The sequence below is a fragment of the Amblyomma mixtum genome, chromosome 10 (genome assembly GCF_055824585.1).
Source record: "Amblyomma mixtum isolate Tamu chromosome 10, ASM5582458v1, whole genome shotgun sequence".
NCBI lineage: Eukaryota > Metazoa > Arthropoda > Arachnida > Ixodida > Ixodidae > Amblyomma > Amblyomma mixtum.
The window spans coordinates 70853947-70870692 of record NC_143021.1 but is presented as its reverse complement, the minus strand read 5'-3'; the positions used below and the strand labels follow the sequence as shown (position 1 = coordinate 70870692).

General features: G+C 47.3%; 1 protein-coding gene and 1 non-coding gene across 2 annotated transcripts; both read left to right on the top strand.

The window, feature by feature from the left end:
* The first annotated feature begins 3906 nt into the window (after positions 1–3906).
* On the top strand, positions 3907–3980 carry TRNAT-AGU (transfer RNA threonine (anticodon AGU)). Its single transcript has one exon. It is a non-coding gene; the product is annotated as a tRNA-Thr (tRNA).
* Positions 3981–15189: 11209 nt separating this feature from the next.
* LOC149326089 (neprilysin-1-like) lies at positions 15190–16353 on the top strand. Its single transcript, XM_089564470.1, has one exon. It carries the CDS (start codon positions 15190–15192, stop codon positions 16351–16353), a length of 1164 nt encoding a protein of 387 aa, XP_089420596.1.
* The last annotated feature ends 393 nt before the right edge of the window (positions 16354–16746 follow it).

Below are 16746 nucleotides of genomic sequence, written 5' to 3'. Positions count from 1 at the left end.
TGGGGACGGGGACAGCGGGGGTACGACGTCGAGGATTCCTGGAACGGGGTTGTCGAGAAGTTCCATTTCGGCTGCCGAGAAGGTGCCAAGAGTCCAATATCTTGTGCATGGGGGAAAGAAAAAACACGAAAGAAAAGCTTTCAAGGGACTGAACACTGACCAAAAACCTGTCATGAGATTATGGCGGAAATGAAAATGCCGTTCTTCGAATTGTAAGGATTCAGCACTGTAATATCAAGGAAAGGAGAAATTATTATCATAATTTGCTATTCAAATTGGCATAAAAAGTCATCTAGCCGTGAAACTCGCAATTATCACTGTTGCCTACCATCTCACCACATCTCGGTAAAACATCGTTTAATTGTTTTAAGTGCAGAGTGTTTTTTTCTTTCTCTTTCAGGAGTTTTCGTCGTTTTTGATATATTTAACGCTCTGTGCAGAGCGCCCTTCGCTGAAAAGCAACGCTTCCTTCGCATCATCGACCACGCGCATTTCAATTCAATTCAATTCAATTCAATTTTATTCAACATCTTGAGGATGTTGGGTGCGCCGACAAAAAGCCAGAGAGAAGGCTTGACAGAGGTCGACGCACCCTACAATAACTTGACAGCAGCACCAGAATGTTGTACAGTCCACGGCAAGGAAAAAAAAATAATAAAATACAAATCATGAGTAAAAATCTCCGTGACACGAAGTGCTGACGGTACCTAGGGTTACAGCAATTTAGATGCCTTATTTAATGAGTACGGAAGAGTATAGCAAAGCATTTGGCGACCGTAATTCGTTCGAGTTTTTGGCACGAACCATGTGAAACAAGTACGGGTGGTGTACTTCTGTTCTTTACATTTTAAGTTCGACAGGTTCATCATAAATGGATTGTTTTGTCTCATACTTGTTTTATACCGCCTTAACAGTATACTTTCAAAAACTTGTGGGAGGGGGGTAATGCTAAGAGATGCAAAAATCGGTTCGGTGTGTTCAAATCGTCAAGCATTAACAATATTCCGAACAATTTTCTTCTGAAGTATATGTACCCGTTTAATATTAATAAATGATGTTGTGCCCCATACCAAAATACAATAATTAACAACAGAAGAAAACAGTGCATTGTACAGTATCTGCTTAATATGTTTTGGTAAAAGGTATCGCAGTCGGGACACGATACCAGCAACCTTGGACAACTTTTGGCTTTTGTAACTAGATGGCGCTACAATGCTTTTAATTTGTCGGATAGACCATAGAACGGCAACTACAGTCTACTGAAACGTTCCTCGACCAGGCGTGAATCGATCACTACGTCGTAACAGCTTTGGGCGTGGAAATGAAAATGGGCGCTACTCTATAAACTAAAAATGTGTTTTTACTGTGGGTGAGATTATCTATTAGTGTTTGGTGCAGCCCTTTTACCCAGGTGCAATCGCGTCCGGATGCATAAAAAAGGGCGCGTGCAATTATTAAAGATACAAAGCAAAGATATTCTACACTCTTTCCAACAAAAACCGCTGCGAAGAGCTTTCCAGAGCAAGTTGCCCAATTCGGTACAGTATACAAGGCTTTTTTCCTGGCTTGACTCAGACATATCTCTAAAGTTAACACTAAAATAAACACATCTCTGCATAATACCCCTCAGAAATCAGCTGGAAATAATAACAAGTTGGTTGACTGCAGGAATGCCTCAGGATATCGGGTAGACTGTATCTCCGCCTGTTACCGACATTTCAATGGCATTTTTTTACTGCCTTACGTCTAACGAGAGTTGATCCTTGTCCAGTGTTATGTTGATGTAATGCTCGAGAACTATTTGTAAGGCCAAAAGAAGCGTACTCAGCCTAACGGAGCGTGTCCGGGTGTTTTGACGAACGCCGTCGCACTGTGTAAAGAACACTTTTTTCGTTGTGGCATCATTTGTTCGAAAAACGTGGAGGGCTATCTGTTCCATTCAGACAATGTTCTGAGAAAAAAAAATTGGATAGGCACCCTAAAGGTGCTGCGAATGTGAGCGGAAGTGTTTGTGATCACAAATTTAGGCAGATGCATACGAGACTGTTTTAGGGTTGCCTTTGTTATACTTTTTTTCTTAATGGCGCGTTCCTGATTAATTATTTAATATAGATAGTGCATACAATTGCGAGTGGTAACTGCATTTATTGGCTTTGTGCAGTGTCCCTTTTCTGCATCCTGGTTATGCCTTCTTTGCTAACAGAGAAATGCGTACACATGACGTAATCGCTTTTGCACTGACTGCCTGCTGAACAAGAGATCGTTAAACGTGTATTGTGATGTCGCCTGGGCGGAAGGTTCAAGAATGAAATCGCCTAATGCGACGACTTCATGATGTCGCGCTTCATGATGTCGGCGTTGAAGTCGCCGTCAAGGGTGACTGCTGAAGTGAGATAGAAACCGGCTAGGGAGGACTTGAGTAATTTCAGAATGCCTTCCTGAGAGGCGTTAGGTGGCGGTACACGGCGTCTTGCGGTCACTGCGCTCACCACCCGACGACGATGAAGACAGAAGAAAGCGCGGGACGGCGCTGTTTCCTTCGCAGCGGACGCCGCCTACATGGTTCACATGGCTGCTGCTGCTGCTATTAACAGCCAGCGCTGTAAAAAGCTATTTTAATGAATCTGAAATTCTCCGGGGGCGGCGCTGCCATCGAACAGTGACTGACGTCACTTCCTCTTGTGGTTGACGGACAATGCCTACACTCGCATCTTGTCATTATTAATGCGAAGTCATATGGTTCTGTCACGTCAGCAAAAAGTGTTCGCAAATTTTGTCCGCACAGTTACGTCGTTATCTGAAAATAAATGTGTGATTGTAACTGTTAGTGTGTGATAAAATGTGGCCGTGGGAGAAATTGGGTAGACGAGCTGTAATTAGTTAATTAATTAAACCACGAAAAAACGCGAAAATAAACTTAGACGTTGCGATAGCCGTGGACGTTGATATAGTACATGGACGTCAGAACAGCCACGAACGTCGATATAGTGTGTGGACATTTTGCTTTCACATTGCACCAGTGCTGATTGCCGCACTAATATCAAAGTTTCTTTTTTTCACTAAATTTCATAACTTGGCTACTTGTAACCCAATTTAGCACCTCCTTGTTGTTTTAACTCTCTACATCCTCTGGAATCTACTTAAAGAAAAAAAAAACGGATTTATTCAGGCAAAAAGTTTTGAAGGCTTAGTAGAAGAATGCGACTGTATTTCAGACTGCTGCGGAAGGGGTCAGCTACCATTATTGTGTCCCGTGACAGAATGACAACTAGAGCGCAGTGCGCTTGGCGTCAAGTAACTCGGCAAGATCGGGTAGTAGCGTGTACTGAATATAAATTAGGTCAAGGAAGTCTAATGATATGCGATTTATGCTTTAAATGAATGGAGCTTCGCTGGGTTCCTCGTCGGCGCCCACGCTGCCTGTCAAGACATTTCTTAATGACAAGGGGTTGTTTGTACCCTGGAATGTGAATTGCCGTCTGTGTAACGTGCCTGAGACAATTGATCATTGCTTCATCCTGTGCCGTGATGCCATGTTCTTTTGGGACATACTACAACGAACTCTTAAGAAGGACATTGAAATTACACCATACACTATTAGATTTCTGCCTGTTGGCAAAAACTCTGTTGTGCCTTATGATCGCTTTGTGTTGATGAGACTATTCAGTCTTTGGAAAAGCCGTATGATGGACAGACATGATGAGCCACCAAGATCGTCCAAATCTGTGTTTCGTGAACAGTGTGCTTCGGTGAGGAGTGTATATGCTGCACGCGAAGAACCTCCAAGCTGGCTGCCGTGCTATGGCGGGCTCCTATTAAGCAGCCCGGTAACTTGACAGGCGAACCAGTTTGATTAAAGTTCTCCCCCTTTTTGCGGAAGTTCTTCCATGCAATAAATAAAAAAAAGGTGCCGTGTCTTAGTTGGTTAAAGCGCCTGTCTAGTAAACAGGAGATCGTGAGTTCGAATCTCATCGGTGCCTAGGCCTGTTTTTTGGCTTCCAGAAAATTTATTGAGATACACCGAAAGTATGCTTTCCTCCTCATTGTTATCTTTCCTTTGACGGTGCACTGAAATGCGGCCCTGGATTTCACGACAAGCTATGCCTACAAAAAGGGCAGTGTGTTGCTTCAGATATGTTTATATTTTAATGCTTTGTCTTGTCTCAATCGCCGTCGGCTTGCGACGGTATCACTTTCTGTTCGCCATATTGACAAAATTATCAGTCATATGCTAGGTCGCTCTGGAAAGATAGCAATCACGCGATACCGCTTTTGCGGTGTTCTAAACTGCTAGCGGTTTACGGTACACGAGGTATAATGCCCCAAGGGACTAGGGCTATGAGGAACGTCGTAGTGGAGGGCTCCGGATAATTTATACCGCCCGGGCTTCTTTAACGTGCATTGACATCGCACGGTACTCGAGCCTCTAGCATTTCGCCTCCATCGAAATGCATGGGACCACCGCGGCCAGGATCGAACCCGAGACTGCTAGCGACGGCGCAGTCGTGCTATCTGTGAAGTTTGTAGTAATCAGTTGTAGAGCACGGCCAAGAGCGACGGACATTCGTATTCCTACGAGATTTGAGTGGGCGGCCTAAATGCAGCTTCGGGATGTTAAACTTCACATACCATACCACACCATACCGTACCACACAGTACCGTACCGCACCGAACCATACCATGCCATTTCATACTGCAGCATGCCATACCATACCTTATGGTATGGTATGACAGCGCATGGTATTGTAGGTAAGGTATGTTATGGAATGATGAAATAACACCTTACTGTACTATACCATGCGCTATCATACCATACCAAGCAATGTCTTGCCGTGCCATAAATACTATACCGTGCCGTATCGTACCCTGCCATGCCACGCCATAACATGTACTGTAATATAATACATACGCTATAGCATAACATACTATATCGTGCCGCGATATACCAAACCATGCTACATCATACTACAGCATAAGCTCCAGTATCATACACTTCATGCCATACCATGCCGCACCGAACCGTATAATACCATACCGTGTTCTGCCATACCGCCTATGCTATATGCTATACCATACCATACCAAACATATCACACCATAGCATACCGTACCATGCCCTACCATCCTGTCATACCATACCGTACTGTAACACACCATTCCATTACATACCAAACATACGGTACCGTACCATACCAGTCATGCTCTGCCATACCAGACCATGCAATGCCATACCTTACAATACCATACCATACCGCCTATTATTATACCACACAAAACCATTCCGTACTGTACCATATTTGTGCCATGCCATAGCATCTGCTATGAAATACCATACCAAACATTCCATAATGCAACACCAGAGTTTCTGCACCGTGCCGTATTATGCCATCCGAACCATGTCCTACCATACCATATCGTACCTTACCATGCCATACCATACCATGCCATACAATACCGTGTCGTACCTTACCGAACATATAATTTCTTACCATACCATATAATGCTGTGCCATTCCGTACCGTACCCAACATACCGTGTCATAACACCGTAGTGTGCCGTACCGTGCTGCATCATGCCGTACCAACCATGCCCTACCACACCTCACCATATCACGCCGTAACTTACCATACCACGCCGAAAAATCCATACCGTACCATATATTATGCAGTATCATTCCTTACCGTAGAATACTTCACCGACTCTCTCGCTGTCTTGCCTGCTGTCGCGTGGTGTGAAACGAGACGAATGAGCATGCAAAAAATGAATTTCGATCCCACAGCAGCGTTGTTAAGTAGGTCTGCTCTGGTTGCAAGTTCGGAAAGGCACCGGTGAGATGCGAACTCATGATCTCCTGTTTATTAGACAGGCGCTTTAACCAACTAAGCCACGGCGCCGCACGATAATGCAAAACGGTGAGCTTTTCTGGAGCATCTCTCGGATATAGTTCGACTTGTTGCACCTAATTAATGTTCTGTGCACGCTGCGACCGGACAGTTACATTGAGCCAAGGACACTGCGCTCGCCCGGTCTCCATAGAGTGACACAATGATGGCGATCGGCCTCTTTTGCAATGCTCGGGAAGCATTCGCACTTTTGGGAAATCTGCGAGTTTCGTTTACCGTCGTCTTTTTAATGCACACTTTCGCATCTTGCTGGCACGGGTGGTAGAGAGAACGAATAGAAAAATGCTCATGGCAACTGTTAAGACCGTGGAACGCAGGTGTAAGCTGAGATGAACAGAATAAAAAGAAAACTTGTGTAATTATATTAATACGAGCTCAAAGAAGAATGCTAGCTGTGCAACTAGAATTTGGAAGTAATTTACGGTACATGTACACACATTTCTAAATACAAACATGATTTAGCTTCTAAAAAACGCTATGTTCGATCTGAAGACTTTCACTTCAATAAGATAAGCTCTCCTAGCTTCTCCTTATAGTTATAATAATAGGCAGGAGCGAAGTAATATTGCAGGACTATTGTTGGTCACCATCGGTGTCTCCAACACTAAGAAAACGTGCTTAATTGCTGACGGCCTTTTTCTGACTCTCACTTCAATCGCAGACACAGGGAGAAAGAATACTTGAATGCTCAGAGAGACAGGACAGAGCCAAATAATGAAAAAAATAATCTAAAAACTAAAGAAAAAGGCCTACAGCAATTAAGCACGTTTTTTTGGCGGTGGAGACAGCGATGGTGAGCAAGCAATAGCCCTTCAATATTACTTCGCTACTACCTATAATTATTACTATAAGGAGAAGCCAGGAGAGCTTATCTCATTGTACTCATCATCATTGTCATCATCAGTAAATTAATTACGGTTTCCGAAGCACTAGGAAAGTGGGGAGTGAGATTAACAATTCGATTTAAACCTGTCGCGCGACCTCCGCGACTCGCCATTGTGAATCCGCCTTAAGTTTATGTTTCAACATAAAATTAGGGTTGCCTGAATGTAATATGCATGCATCTTATTTATTTTTCATCTATTACACTATTTCTGATGTCAGTTGTGGGAATATGTTTTTTTTTGCATTTGACACATGGCGCACATGAAAACAATGAACCAGGAGAAACGTAGTCAAAAGAAAAAAAAAGGAATGCGACATTTATAAAACCATCTGAAGGCTCTAAATATCTTTTCCTCTAATCAAATTTTATCGCTTATGATGATCACCGCATTTCATTTTTTCCATCGTTCTTTCTGGTTTGTGTACAAGTCTATGGCGTGTTGCATTAACCATGCGCTGCACTGCAAAATACTGTGAAACAAAAAGTATTGAAAATACTTTTTTCACGAAATCTGATGCGTCCCAAATGGCTAAAAGTTTTGCTTCCGAAGAAAGGTAATCGGCTTTGGAGTTTGCCGACACGTCAGTACCAGTTTCTTCACTCAATCATCCCACATCTTAGATCAAGACTCTCACCCAGAATTCCTCGCCATCTGGAAACACTTTATCACCGACTTCGTCTGAATGCTGCATATACAAACGGCATGCAAAACCGTTTTGGATAAATCAACAGTTCGCATTGTGACAACTGTGCCTCGATAGAAACTGTGGAACATATCCTGCTTGAGTGCCCTGCGTACGCTAACGAGCCTGCGTACTATGAACATTGCATGCAGAAGCTCTGCCCAGTGCCCCTAACAATCGACCAAGTTTTAGGTCCCTTAGCCTGCCTTAGGCAACAGAGACTTGCAATGAACTTTCTATTTACATATTTAACAGACATTGGACATCTCGATAAGCTCTAAATTCACTTGCACGTTACCTTCATGCATTCTTCATGCAGTGAACTTCGTCAGCCCATTTGTCGGACTATGCACTCCCTCATTCCATAGGTTACATCAATACTCGCCGTTGCATCCTTAGTACCCATTTCATGGCTGCATGTTATCTTCGTTTTTTTTTTAATTTTTTCCTCACTGCTCTCCTTCTGTCTTTATCTCCCAAATTCCCTCCCTACGCAGAGTAGCATGCCAGCGATTTTTAAACGCCGGCTAAATTCTCTGTATTTCATTAAAGAGTTTCTCTCTCTCTCTCTCAAAATACTGTGCCTGCCAAAACAACACAGAAATAGAAAGGACAAAAGAACGGTGATTGATTGAGCGGTGCGAAGAAATGCTGTCCAGCTCGGACTCGAGAGTTACGCCGGAGCTGACCGGAAGGGCAAGAACGGCTGCAAGGTACAATGGACTCCTGGAACAGGCAGAGGGACAACCGCCCGTTTTAGTTTCAAGTAAAAAGTCTTCCAGTCATCATCATCCGTTCCAGCCACGCGAACCCATACTCGTGCGTCGCGCGAGCGTGGCTTGAAGAACCAGAAGCAGAAGATCAAGTGGAACGTGTCGATGCCCAAGGATCGCTCGCAGGTTTCTCGCAGGAGCCACAAGTCTTCCATATCAGAGGGCGGCGGGAAACGGCGGTCTTCAGCGCCCGCTGACGATGTGGGCCGGAGGGTCAGCAGAAGCGACGCCGCCCAAGACGGCGGACGCATACGCGGCGACGTCGCGGCCCTCTCAAAGCCCACCTCAGCACCGCCTGATGCGCCGCCGTCGCCAAAACCTGAGGACATTCCCGCGGGTTCGAACCCCCTCCCGCCAGCTTCGTCTTCATTGGAACAACGTAAGGACGCCGTCTCGGGCCAGGACTTGCCACCTCTTGCATCTCCGTCTGAACAGCCTGGGGACGTGGCCGTGGTCTCGAACGAGCTCCCTCCGCGGGCTGTACCCTCATCGGAACAACCTCACGACAGCGCCGTGGCCCCTGACCAGGGCTCACCGCCACCGGTTGTGTCCCCGCCGCAACAGCCTGAGGACGTTACCGCGGTCTCCAACCTGGTCCCGCCACAAACTATACGTCCGCAGCTCAGCAGCCTGCGGACGTCTCCGCAGTTTCCGTTCCCAGACGGCCGTTCGGCGCATACTCACCGAAGCCTGGCGACGGCGACCCTGCGGTTCCCGCCGTACCCGCCTTTCTACCAGCGTTGCCAGTGCTATCTGTACCGGTAAGTGCGGTTGCGTTCGGGGTGCTTGTAAAGCACTGTGGTGCATCGTTGTAGTAACCCCAGGCGGGTCTAATCAAGGAGGCTCTGGCTAAGCCTTTCGCATCGAGTTGCTTAGGGGGAAAATCTGAACATGCGTGGCGGTTCGTGGTAGAAGCGCTACAAGGGAGGAAGGAGCCCTTAAGATTTTAAGGTGCCCCCTCACTAACCGGCATCTACTTTCATGCTTGCAAGATTCGACGAACTCGAAACGCAAAAAAAAACTCGAAAAGCACAGCGAAGGCCTTCTCTCAACGCATATAGGCTTAACTGTTACCCAGATATATGTCGTAGTGGTGCCAGGACCTTTATCGAGCTGTTTCGATTCTTTACCCGAATGAAACTGGTATGCTCCACTGGTTCTCCGTTTTCGTGAAAGGAGGGGGTTTATAGAATCGTGTTAGATTGTGCAACTTTTACAGTCAACGCCAATATGATGAGATTCATTGTGCTTCGATCGATCAAGAACGATAAAAGTTTTGAAATGTGTCTCCCCTCCTTAAAAAGGGGGCATGAAGGACCAGTGGGCAAAGGATCCATGCAGCTTTGTTCACGTAATGTTTTCGTCAGAAATATACATACAACCCCCAGGCTTCGCTGCTCAGCCACGTAGTGGGGCTTTTGTGTTATAATAAGTCAACCTTGCAGCAATGAAGACAAGAGTTCCGTTCACCTTCAAGAGCACTGCAGGTCTGGCAATGCAAACCGTGCAGTGTACTCCGCGCTGCAGAGGCAGACCCAGCGGCCTGTATATTTTCGACAAAGGCTGTACTTTGCTCATTTTTTTTTTGCGAAATGAAAGCTGCGGTTGAACACGTTGTTCGAAGAGGTTCAGTCTGATGTTCTCGCAATCATATCAATTCTGATTGTAGCGTTGTGAGCAATATGAAAGGGAGAAAAGTTTGATCTTCATACATTGATTAATCCATAGCTATGTGTGACAAGCATGTATTTTTTTTTGTTTTTTAGCTAGTTTTTCTCTTGGCGTATCATATCCAAAAGTCAAGCTCAAATTCAGCAAAGAAATAACCAGAAAATTCGCAGTTTTGTGCAAAACGTTCGTTTCCTTTTACTTCTCCCGTCTGTACGCTCCTTTCCTTATATCTTATAGCTCTACCTGTTATTCTGTGTTTTAGACGACGCACTTTACATGTCGCGCTGGAGCGGTTGATTGCGTTAACACGACATCAGCCGTGGTCATGGGTTGGCTGTGGGCAGAAGAGTGTGCTAGTCGCACCAGCCGGTCGCATATGCCGGCTTTATGCCCACGTCGAGTTCAGGTTCCTGTGCGCCTCCCGCTCCAGGTGATTCCGTCTACCCTGGCAGTTCAGCGCCGCTAGTCGTCGCGCTGGCAATCCAGGACATCGGTTTCATCCAAAGGTGTCCGCAGGCCCAGCTACAACGCCGAGGGCTTCGAAACGCGCGATGGAGTTGCGTCTCCTGGGGGCTACCCTTCGTCCTTCGTGGTGAGGAGACTCATCGTCCTCACGAGTACTTTTTACGAGCTGCACCCAATAGGCACTGAAACTTCCTTGGACGTCCTGTGGACGTTTAGGACATCTGTGGGACGTACAGGGGAGTTTCAGTGCCCATTGGATGCAGCTCTCCGCATCAGTAACGCTGTTCGGCTGTGGGACACGACGCTGTGCAATGAACTCCTGACGCGGTCGCCTGCATTCGGATGGAGGGGAAATACAAAAAAAAATTAAGTTTACGCAATACGAGGGATTTGGGCAGCACTGCTACAGTCACGCTAAGCCTAGCGGCCTATTGCATTCTGTTGTGCAGCCGCCATGTCATTATCTTTCTTTCTTACGTCACGGAGGATGTCAACGCGGTGTTTTTTTTTAATGTTCAAAGCCGTTCGCCACTTAGTGGCAGTGAAGGGAACTAGAAACGCTTGCCCCGAATTCCTGGTAATGCTTGTTATATGAACCGCGAAATTTAGCAGTAGCTAGTAGTGTGCATCCTGACGACCAGCGCGAAATTCGACAAGTGAACTCGCCCAGTATAGCGTGCTTCGAGTAGTGCACTTATCAATAATTTAAAATCTGCGCTACTGCACTCCTTCATTCCTTCCTTCTCGGTACAACCCATGGCTTTCTCCCGGCTATTTAGCCGACTACCCGGGTTCGAATCTGGCCGCGGTGACCGCGTTTTGATGGAGGCGAAACTCAAATCAAATGACGCCCCTGTGCTGTACGATGTCAGTGCATGTTAAAGATGCCTAGGTGGTCGAAATTATTCGGGAGCCCTCATTACGACGCCGCTTTCTCTTTTACTCCCTCATTCCTCTCTTCCCCTCAGGGCGCGGTAGAGGTTTTCATCTAGTAGTGAGACAGTTACTGTGCCTTTGCTTTGCTCAAAACTATTTTTTTTCCGCCTAGCGTAAAACTTCTATCGCACCCTTTCTTTCTTTAGAACAACTTATATTCCTATACTGAAGCTCTCTGTGTGGCTCCCGCAGAGCTGGGACACGGGTGCCTCGAGCTATGATATATTTAAATCTAGTGTGAAGCGGCACCAGTGTGGACAGATGACACTGCCTTTTCTTATTTTCCTGCATTACGCAGCATGGTCCGAACCTTTTCAATTTTAAAGCGATAGCTTTAAAGCTCCCGTTCGGCGTAAAAGGCGGCGTCGGCGTTAAGCCTGTTACACATGCAAGCGAATCCTGCCGCCGCGACGGAAAAACCTGTTTTGAGTCGTCGCTGCGACGAGCGGCGAGGTTCCAACAAGTTGGAAATTTTCGCTGTGACGTGTCGCTCAATCGCTCAGTCGCTTGCATGTGAATCAGCCTTTATGTCAAGAAACCCGTCTCATGGATGGATGTCAGGAAGCGTTTCATATCCACTTTGCTTGACGTTGCATAGTGGCGCCAGCAGGCGGCGTTCAGCAAAAAACTCCACGATCTGGTGTGTGCCCCCTGCCCCAGCAGATGGCCCGGGAGCTGTAATAGTTTTAAGGGCGCTGAATCTGCGTCCGTGTGGAATGCTCCAGGGTGTATAGAGAAGCAAGATTATGTGCGTAAACTGCAGTACCAATAGTTCAATGTCGAAATTCTGTTGTGGTAATTGTGATAAATTTGTGAACCTGAACAAGCAATAGCAACTGTTTGTGAAGAGAAACCACAGAAGGGAGCCATGAACGCAATCGCTTCATACCCTTAAAGGCGGAGTTTAAGTGTACCCCTTTTTTTAATTTCGAGTACAAAATGTGTGGGGCATAAACTTGCTGGTGTTATCGGGCAATACTTTTGCGGACAACGTCCCGAGCGCGTGCTGTCTGTGTTCGACCCAGCATGTTTGCGGGCAGTGATCTCCCGCCTATGTCTGAGAGGCGTTTCGGAACGCTTACCGGGTCCACCCGATGACGGTGAAGGTTGCACGAGGAGCGAGGCACGGGCACAAGAGGTCGTGCCTCCTGCCTGTAGCTTCCACCCAGCTGCTCTGTGCAAGGCCGTGGCAGTAGTGTGCAACGGAACGGCGCCGGGTATCGACAGGTGTATCCCATCTACAGCTACGGCTCTGGGAAAAAATTGGCTGGGGTTCAGCGTGACTTGAACCTAATTATACGAGGGGAAGTTCTGTTGAGCATGTTCTCCACTGTCTCAAATCAAATGTCAAGGGTCAAGGCTCAAGGTAAAAGGTCAGGGTCAGGCACCTAATGGTCATAGTCATATGATCAGGTGGTCATATACTACCATAGCCTAGGCCATACCACCACACAGTTAAGTTCGGGTTGACCTTGTGAGGCATTGAAGGTCATTGTCGATGTGGTGCCCACGGTCTCAAATCACAGGTCAAGGCCAAATGTCAAGGGAATGGTCAAGGTGAAAGGTGAAAGTCAGATACCCGATGGTCATACGATCACGTGGTCATAATACCTTAGCTTGGGCCATACCACCACGCAGGTTTGACCTTGCGAGGCGCTGAAGGTCACTATCTGATCCACATCAAAATCGGAAGTTGTACACCTAGAAGCGGAGCTCTCACTCTAAAATGATTCCTGTCCTCACTGGAGAATGAATCTGCTTACGAAAGCCAGGCTAGCATTTTTAAAAGTGCGTTTGATGTGTGTGGGATGACGAAAATAAAAATTAGTAATGAGGAAAAGAAGTGCGCAGTAGCAGTTTCCATCTAAGTGGATACTTCAGCCGCGCCGAGAGGGAAATAATGAAGGGGGAATGGAAGAACGGGGAGACAAAGGGGCACCGTAGTGGGGCTTCGAATTAATTTCGACAACTTGGGATTCTTCCTTTCCCTCACGGCACCGTTGACGAGTACGCGATGTGCGAAAGTTACCGAGCGTTTCCTTTTATGATGAAAAACGAACATTAGAAGTACTGATTGTGAAAGTTTCAGCTCATTGTAGAGAAGAATCTGAGCACATGCTTTCAGCTAACTCTCTTGGTGTCTTTTTCTCAGGAACTACTACTCCGCGTCCTGGAGGCAACTGCAAACACATACCCCAATTTACACACCGTAAACAATAATTGATCCAACCGTAAGAAAGGCCTATGCCGAACTTGTTGGGAGAAACTCACCATACGCCACACCCCACGACCCTGCCAAAAACAAACGACAGCGCCAAACATACAAAATACGAACGCGGAGCTAGGCTGCGCTATCAAGTTTGAACGCAGCCGACCAGCTAAGGCTAGTCTAAAGCCCCCTGTGGTCGCTGACGCTATTGAGCGGCTTTAGGCTAGTAGAGTGCTCTCATCGGTAAGGAGATGCTGCAGACGCCCTTGACTAGGGGTGCCTACCAAGAGGATTCCGACAGTTTTGAAATTCTAAGGTTAATAGAGTTTTCAATCAATCAATCAATCAATCAATCATCAATCAATCAGTCAATCAATGAATGTATGAATGAATGAATCTGTAGCGTGCTATCGTGGTCCGGCAGCCGAAGACGACGACTGTCCCAGTACGCCTGCCAAGCACGCGCAGACTGGATTTTCATGGCTGCTTAACTGCAAGGCCGGCGCAGCGCTGTTCCATCCCAACCTGGCTGAGCGCGTCCAGTAGAATATATTTGTGGAGACCTGACGATGACTGGTGCCCACGATTCGTCTCCACAAATCAATGTATAAATGAATGAATGAATCAATGAATCAATGAATCAATGAATCAATCAATCAATCCGGGTCTAAGTAGTACTACCGACTTCTTTACAACCAGGATGATAGAAGTGTCAAGTTCATCGTGCTGCAGTGCATAATAAGCGTCATTTATTTTCCATCTGCAAGTGTTCCCCGTCGGCATCATTACCTTCCGTTCATCCACAGGAACTGACACCACCACCCCAAGGCTTCGCCAAATGGTTCCCCTGGCTGGACGCGAAGACGGGTGCTGCACTCGCCGTCTTCCTTTTGATCACTTCGGCCGTGCTAGCAACTGTGCTGCACGCCAGCCAGAGCAGAGGCGAGCGCGGCTGGCTGTGCATGACGATGGACTGCGCGGCACACAGGAACCTCCTCGACGCGGTTCTTCACGAGAGCGTGGACTCTTGCCAAGACTTCGACGCGTATGTCTGCCCACGTCACCACACACCCTCCGCTGAGGCATACGGCGTGTACGCTTCGACGTCCACTCTTTCATCCATGCGCCGACATTGGCTGGATGGCTTTGGGAATCTACTGAAGGGCGGGAAAGAGTTTCTAGCGCTAGGAAACAAGGCGGCTGCCATGTACGCCAGCTGTCTAACTCACAAGCCAACAAACAAGGACGCCGTAAAGCAGTTCGTGGATGTGCTAATACTTGGATCCATCGACGAGCGACAGCAAGTGGCGAATGTGTTCGGTGTTCTTGTGGACGTCGCGTACAACTAGCAGGCGCCGCTGTGGTTCTGGTTTTCCGTCTTGCCCCAGAACGCTTACCATCCACTTCGCCGAGTACTCATCACCCGGAACCCGCTGATAGCGGAGTGGCAGGCAGCGCTGGAGGGAGTGAACGCCAGCGACGAATACCGCAAGCGTTGGAGTAAAACGGAGGGCGAGCATGCCAGCGACAACGTCATCTTACGAAGCTACGAGACCAGGAGGACAATCTTCAGCATGTTATTGAGCAAGGGCGCGTCTACCACCGACGCGCTGCTTAAGTTTTCCCTGGGCGACGCGTCCCGTTACAGCAGTTTCGCCACTAACATGACTCAACTGCTTAATGAACGCATTAGACCGAATAAGGACTTTTCTAAATATGATTTGATGATCTTTGAAGAAGCGCACTTGCTAGAAGTCATCAACGCGGCCTTCGCCAGGTTCGAGAATGGAGAGCTGATGCAACATGTCCTGTGGCTCTTCAGGGATGTTTATGGTCCTGTAGCTGACCCTTCCTCGCTACTGTCACATGGAGATGACCCAGACGCCAATACAGCACTCCACCGTTACTGCTCGTCTCAAGTGGAAGCCAGCTACCACCTGCTGGTCAACACTCTCTTTGCTTTCGTGCGCTTGACGCCTCTTGTACGCCAGTACATCAGCGATCTGATAAAAGGAATGCATCAAAAAGCAGTACAGTTGATAAGGGATGTAGATTGGCTAGAATGGCGTAGCAAGAGCATGGCTTTCGCGAAGCTTGAGAGCCTCAAAACAATGCTTTGGCCCCCAAATGAGCTTGTCACGGAAGACGATCTATTCAACATATATGGTGCCTTCCCTGACAATGCGTCCTCCTACACACAATATTGGATGGAGACACGGGAAGCGATCAGAAATTACACCACCCAGAATCCTATAGGCTACGTTGGGCTCCTGGGCGCTCCGGGAAGCTACGACGTGCCGATAATTAGCTACGCCCCCGTCTTGAATATAGCGTTAATCTCCATGGCAGCCTTGGCAAGACCTCTCTTCTATGCAGCTGGGACCCAGGCGGTGAACTACGGAGGCCTCGGTTACCAGTACGCGAGAGAAATGGTGCGGGCGCTTGACAGTACAGGGGTTGGCATCGACGCATACGGAAGCATCGTGAAACGATGGATTTCTGGACTATCTGCGGCCGAGTACGAGAAGCGCGTAGCGTGCCTTCGTTCGGTGGACAAAGACATCTTCCCAGACTTGCCTGCATTGGAGCTGGCGTACACGGCATACACTGCGGTAATGCAGAAGGACGGACCAAAGATTCTGGAGAGGAAGACCGAGACACAGATCTTCTTTATTACCATGTGTCTCGGGATGTGCAGGCAGCCGCGGGGACATAAAGAGCGAGCCTGTAACAAGGCTGTCATGGCCTTTCAGCCGTTTGCTGAAGCGTTTAAGTGTGAGTTGTCCTCCAGGATGAATCTTAAGGAAAAATGTGCGTTTTTCAAGTAGGATTTGCCAAAAGGGTTACTTGCTAACGAACCATTGTTTTTGTGACCTTGTCTTCGATTCTCCCCGTGGCCTTCTTGAAAGGACCGCCTCCAACTTGGTGTTTTTCTGTGCTCCTGCTGTTCTTAGAGCAAGCCAAGATGGCTTCGGGAACATTGCTTCGTTTTAACGCTGATGTGTTTTCATATGCAGCTTTTTGATCGGCTGTGGCTGTCGGACTGTCATGAACTGTCGTGACTGTCGTGGCTGTCTGGGCTGTCGAAGCCGCGGTGCATGCGATCGCCTTTTTCTTATTTTGGTTTGAAATGTTATTTCATGTTTCTTTATTTTTACTGCAGCGCTTTTTAAGGTTTGCAGCCTTTTCGCGCTTAATTTCCAGCACAAGGGTCTTTCCCT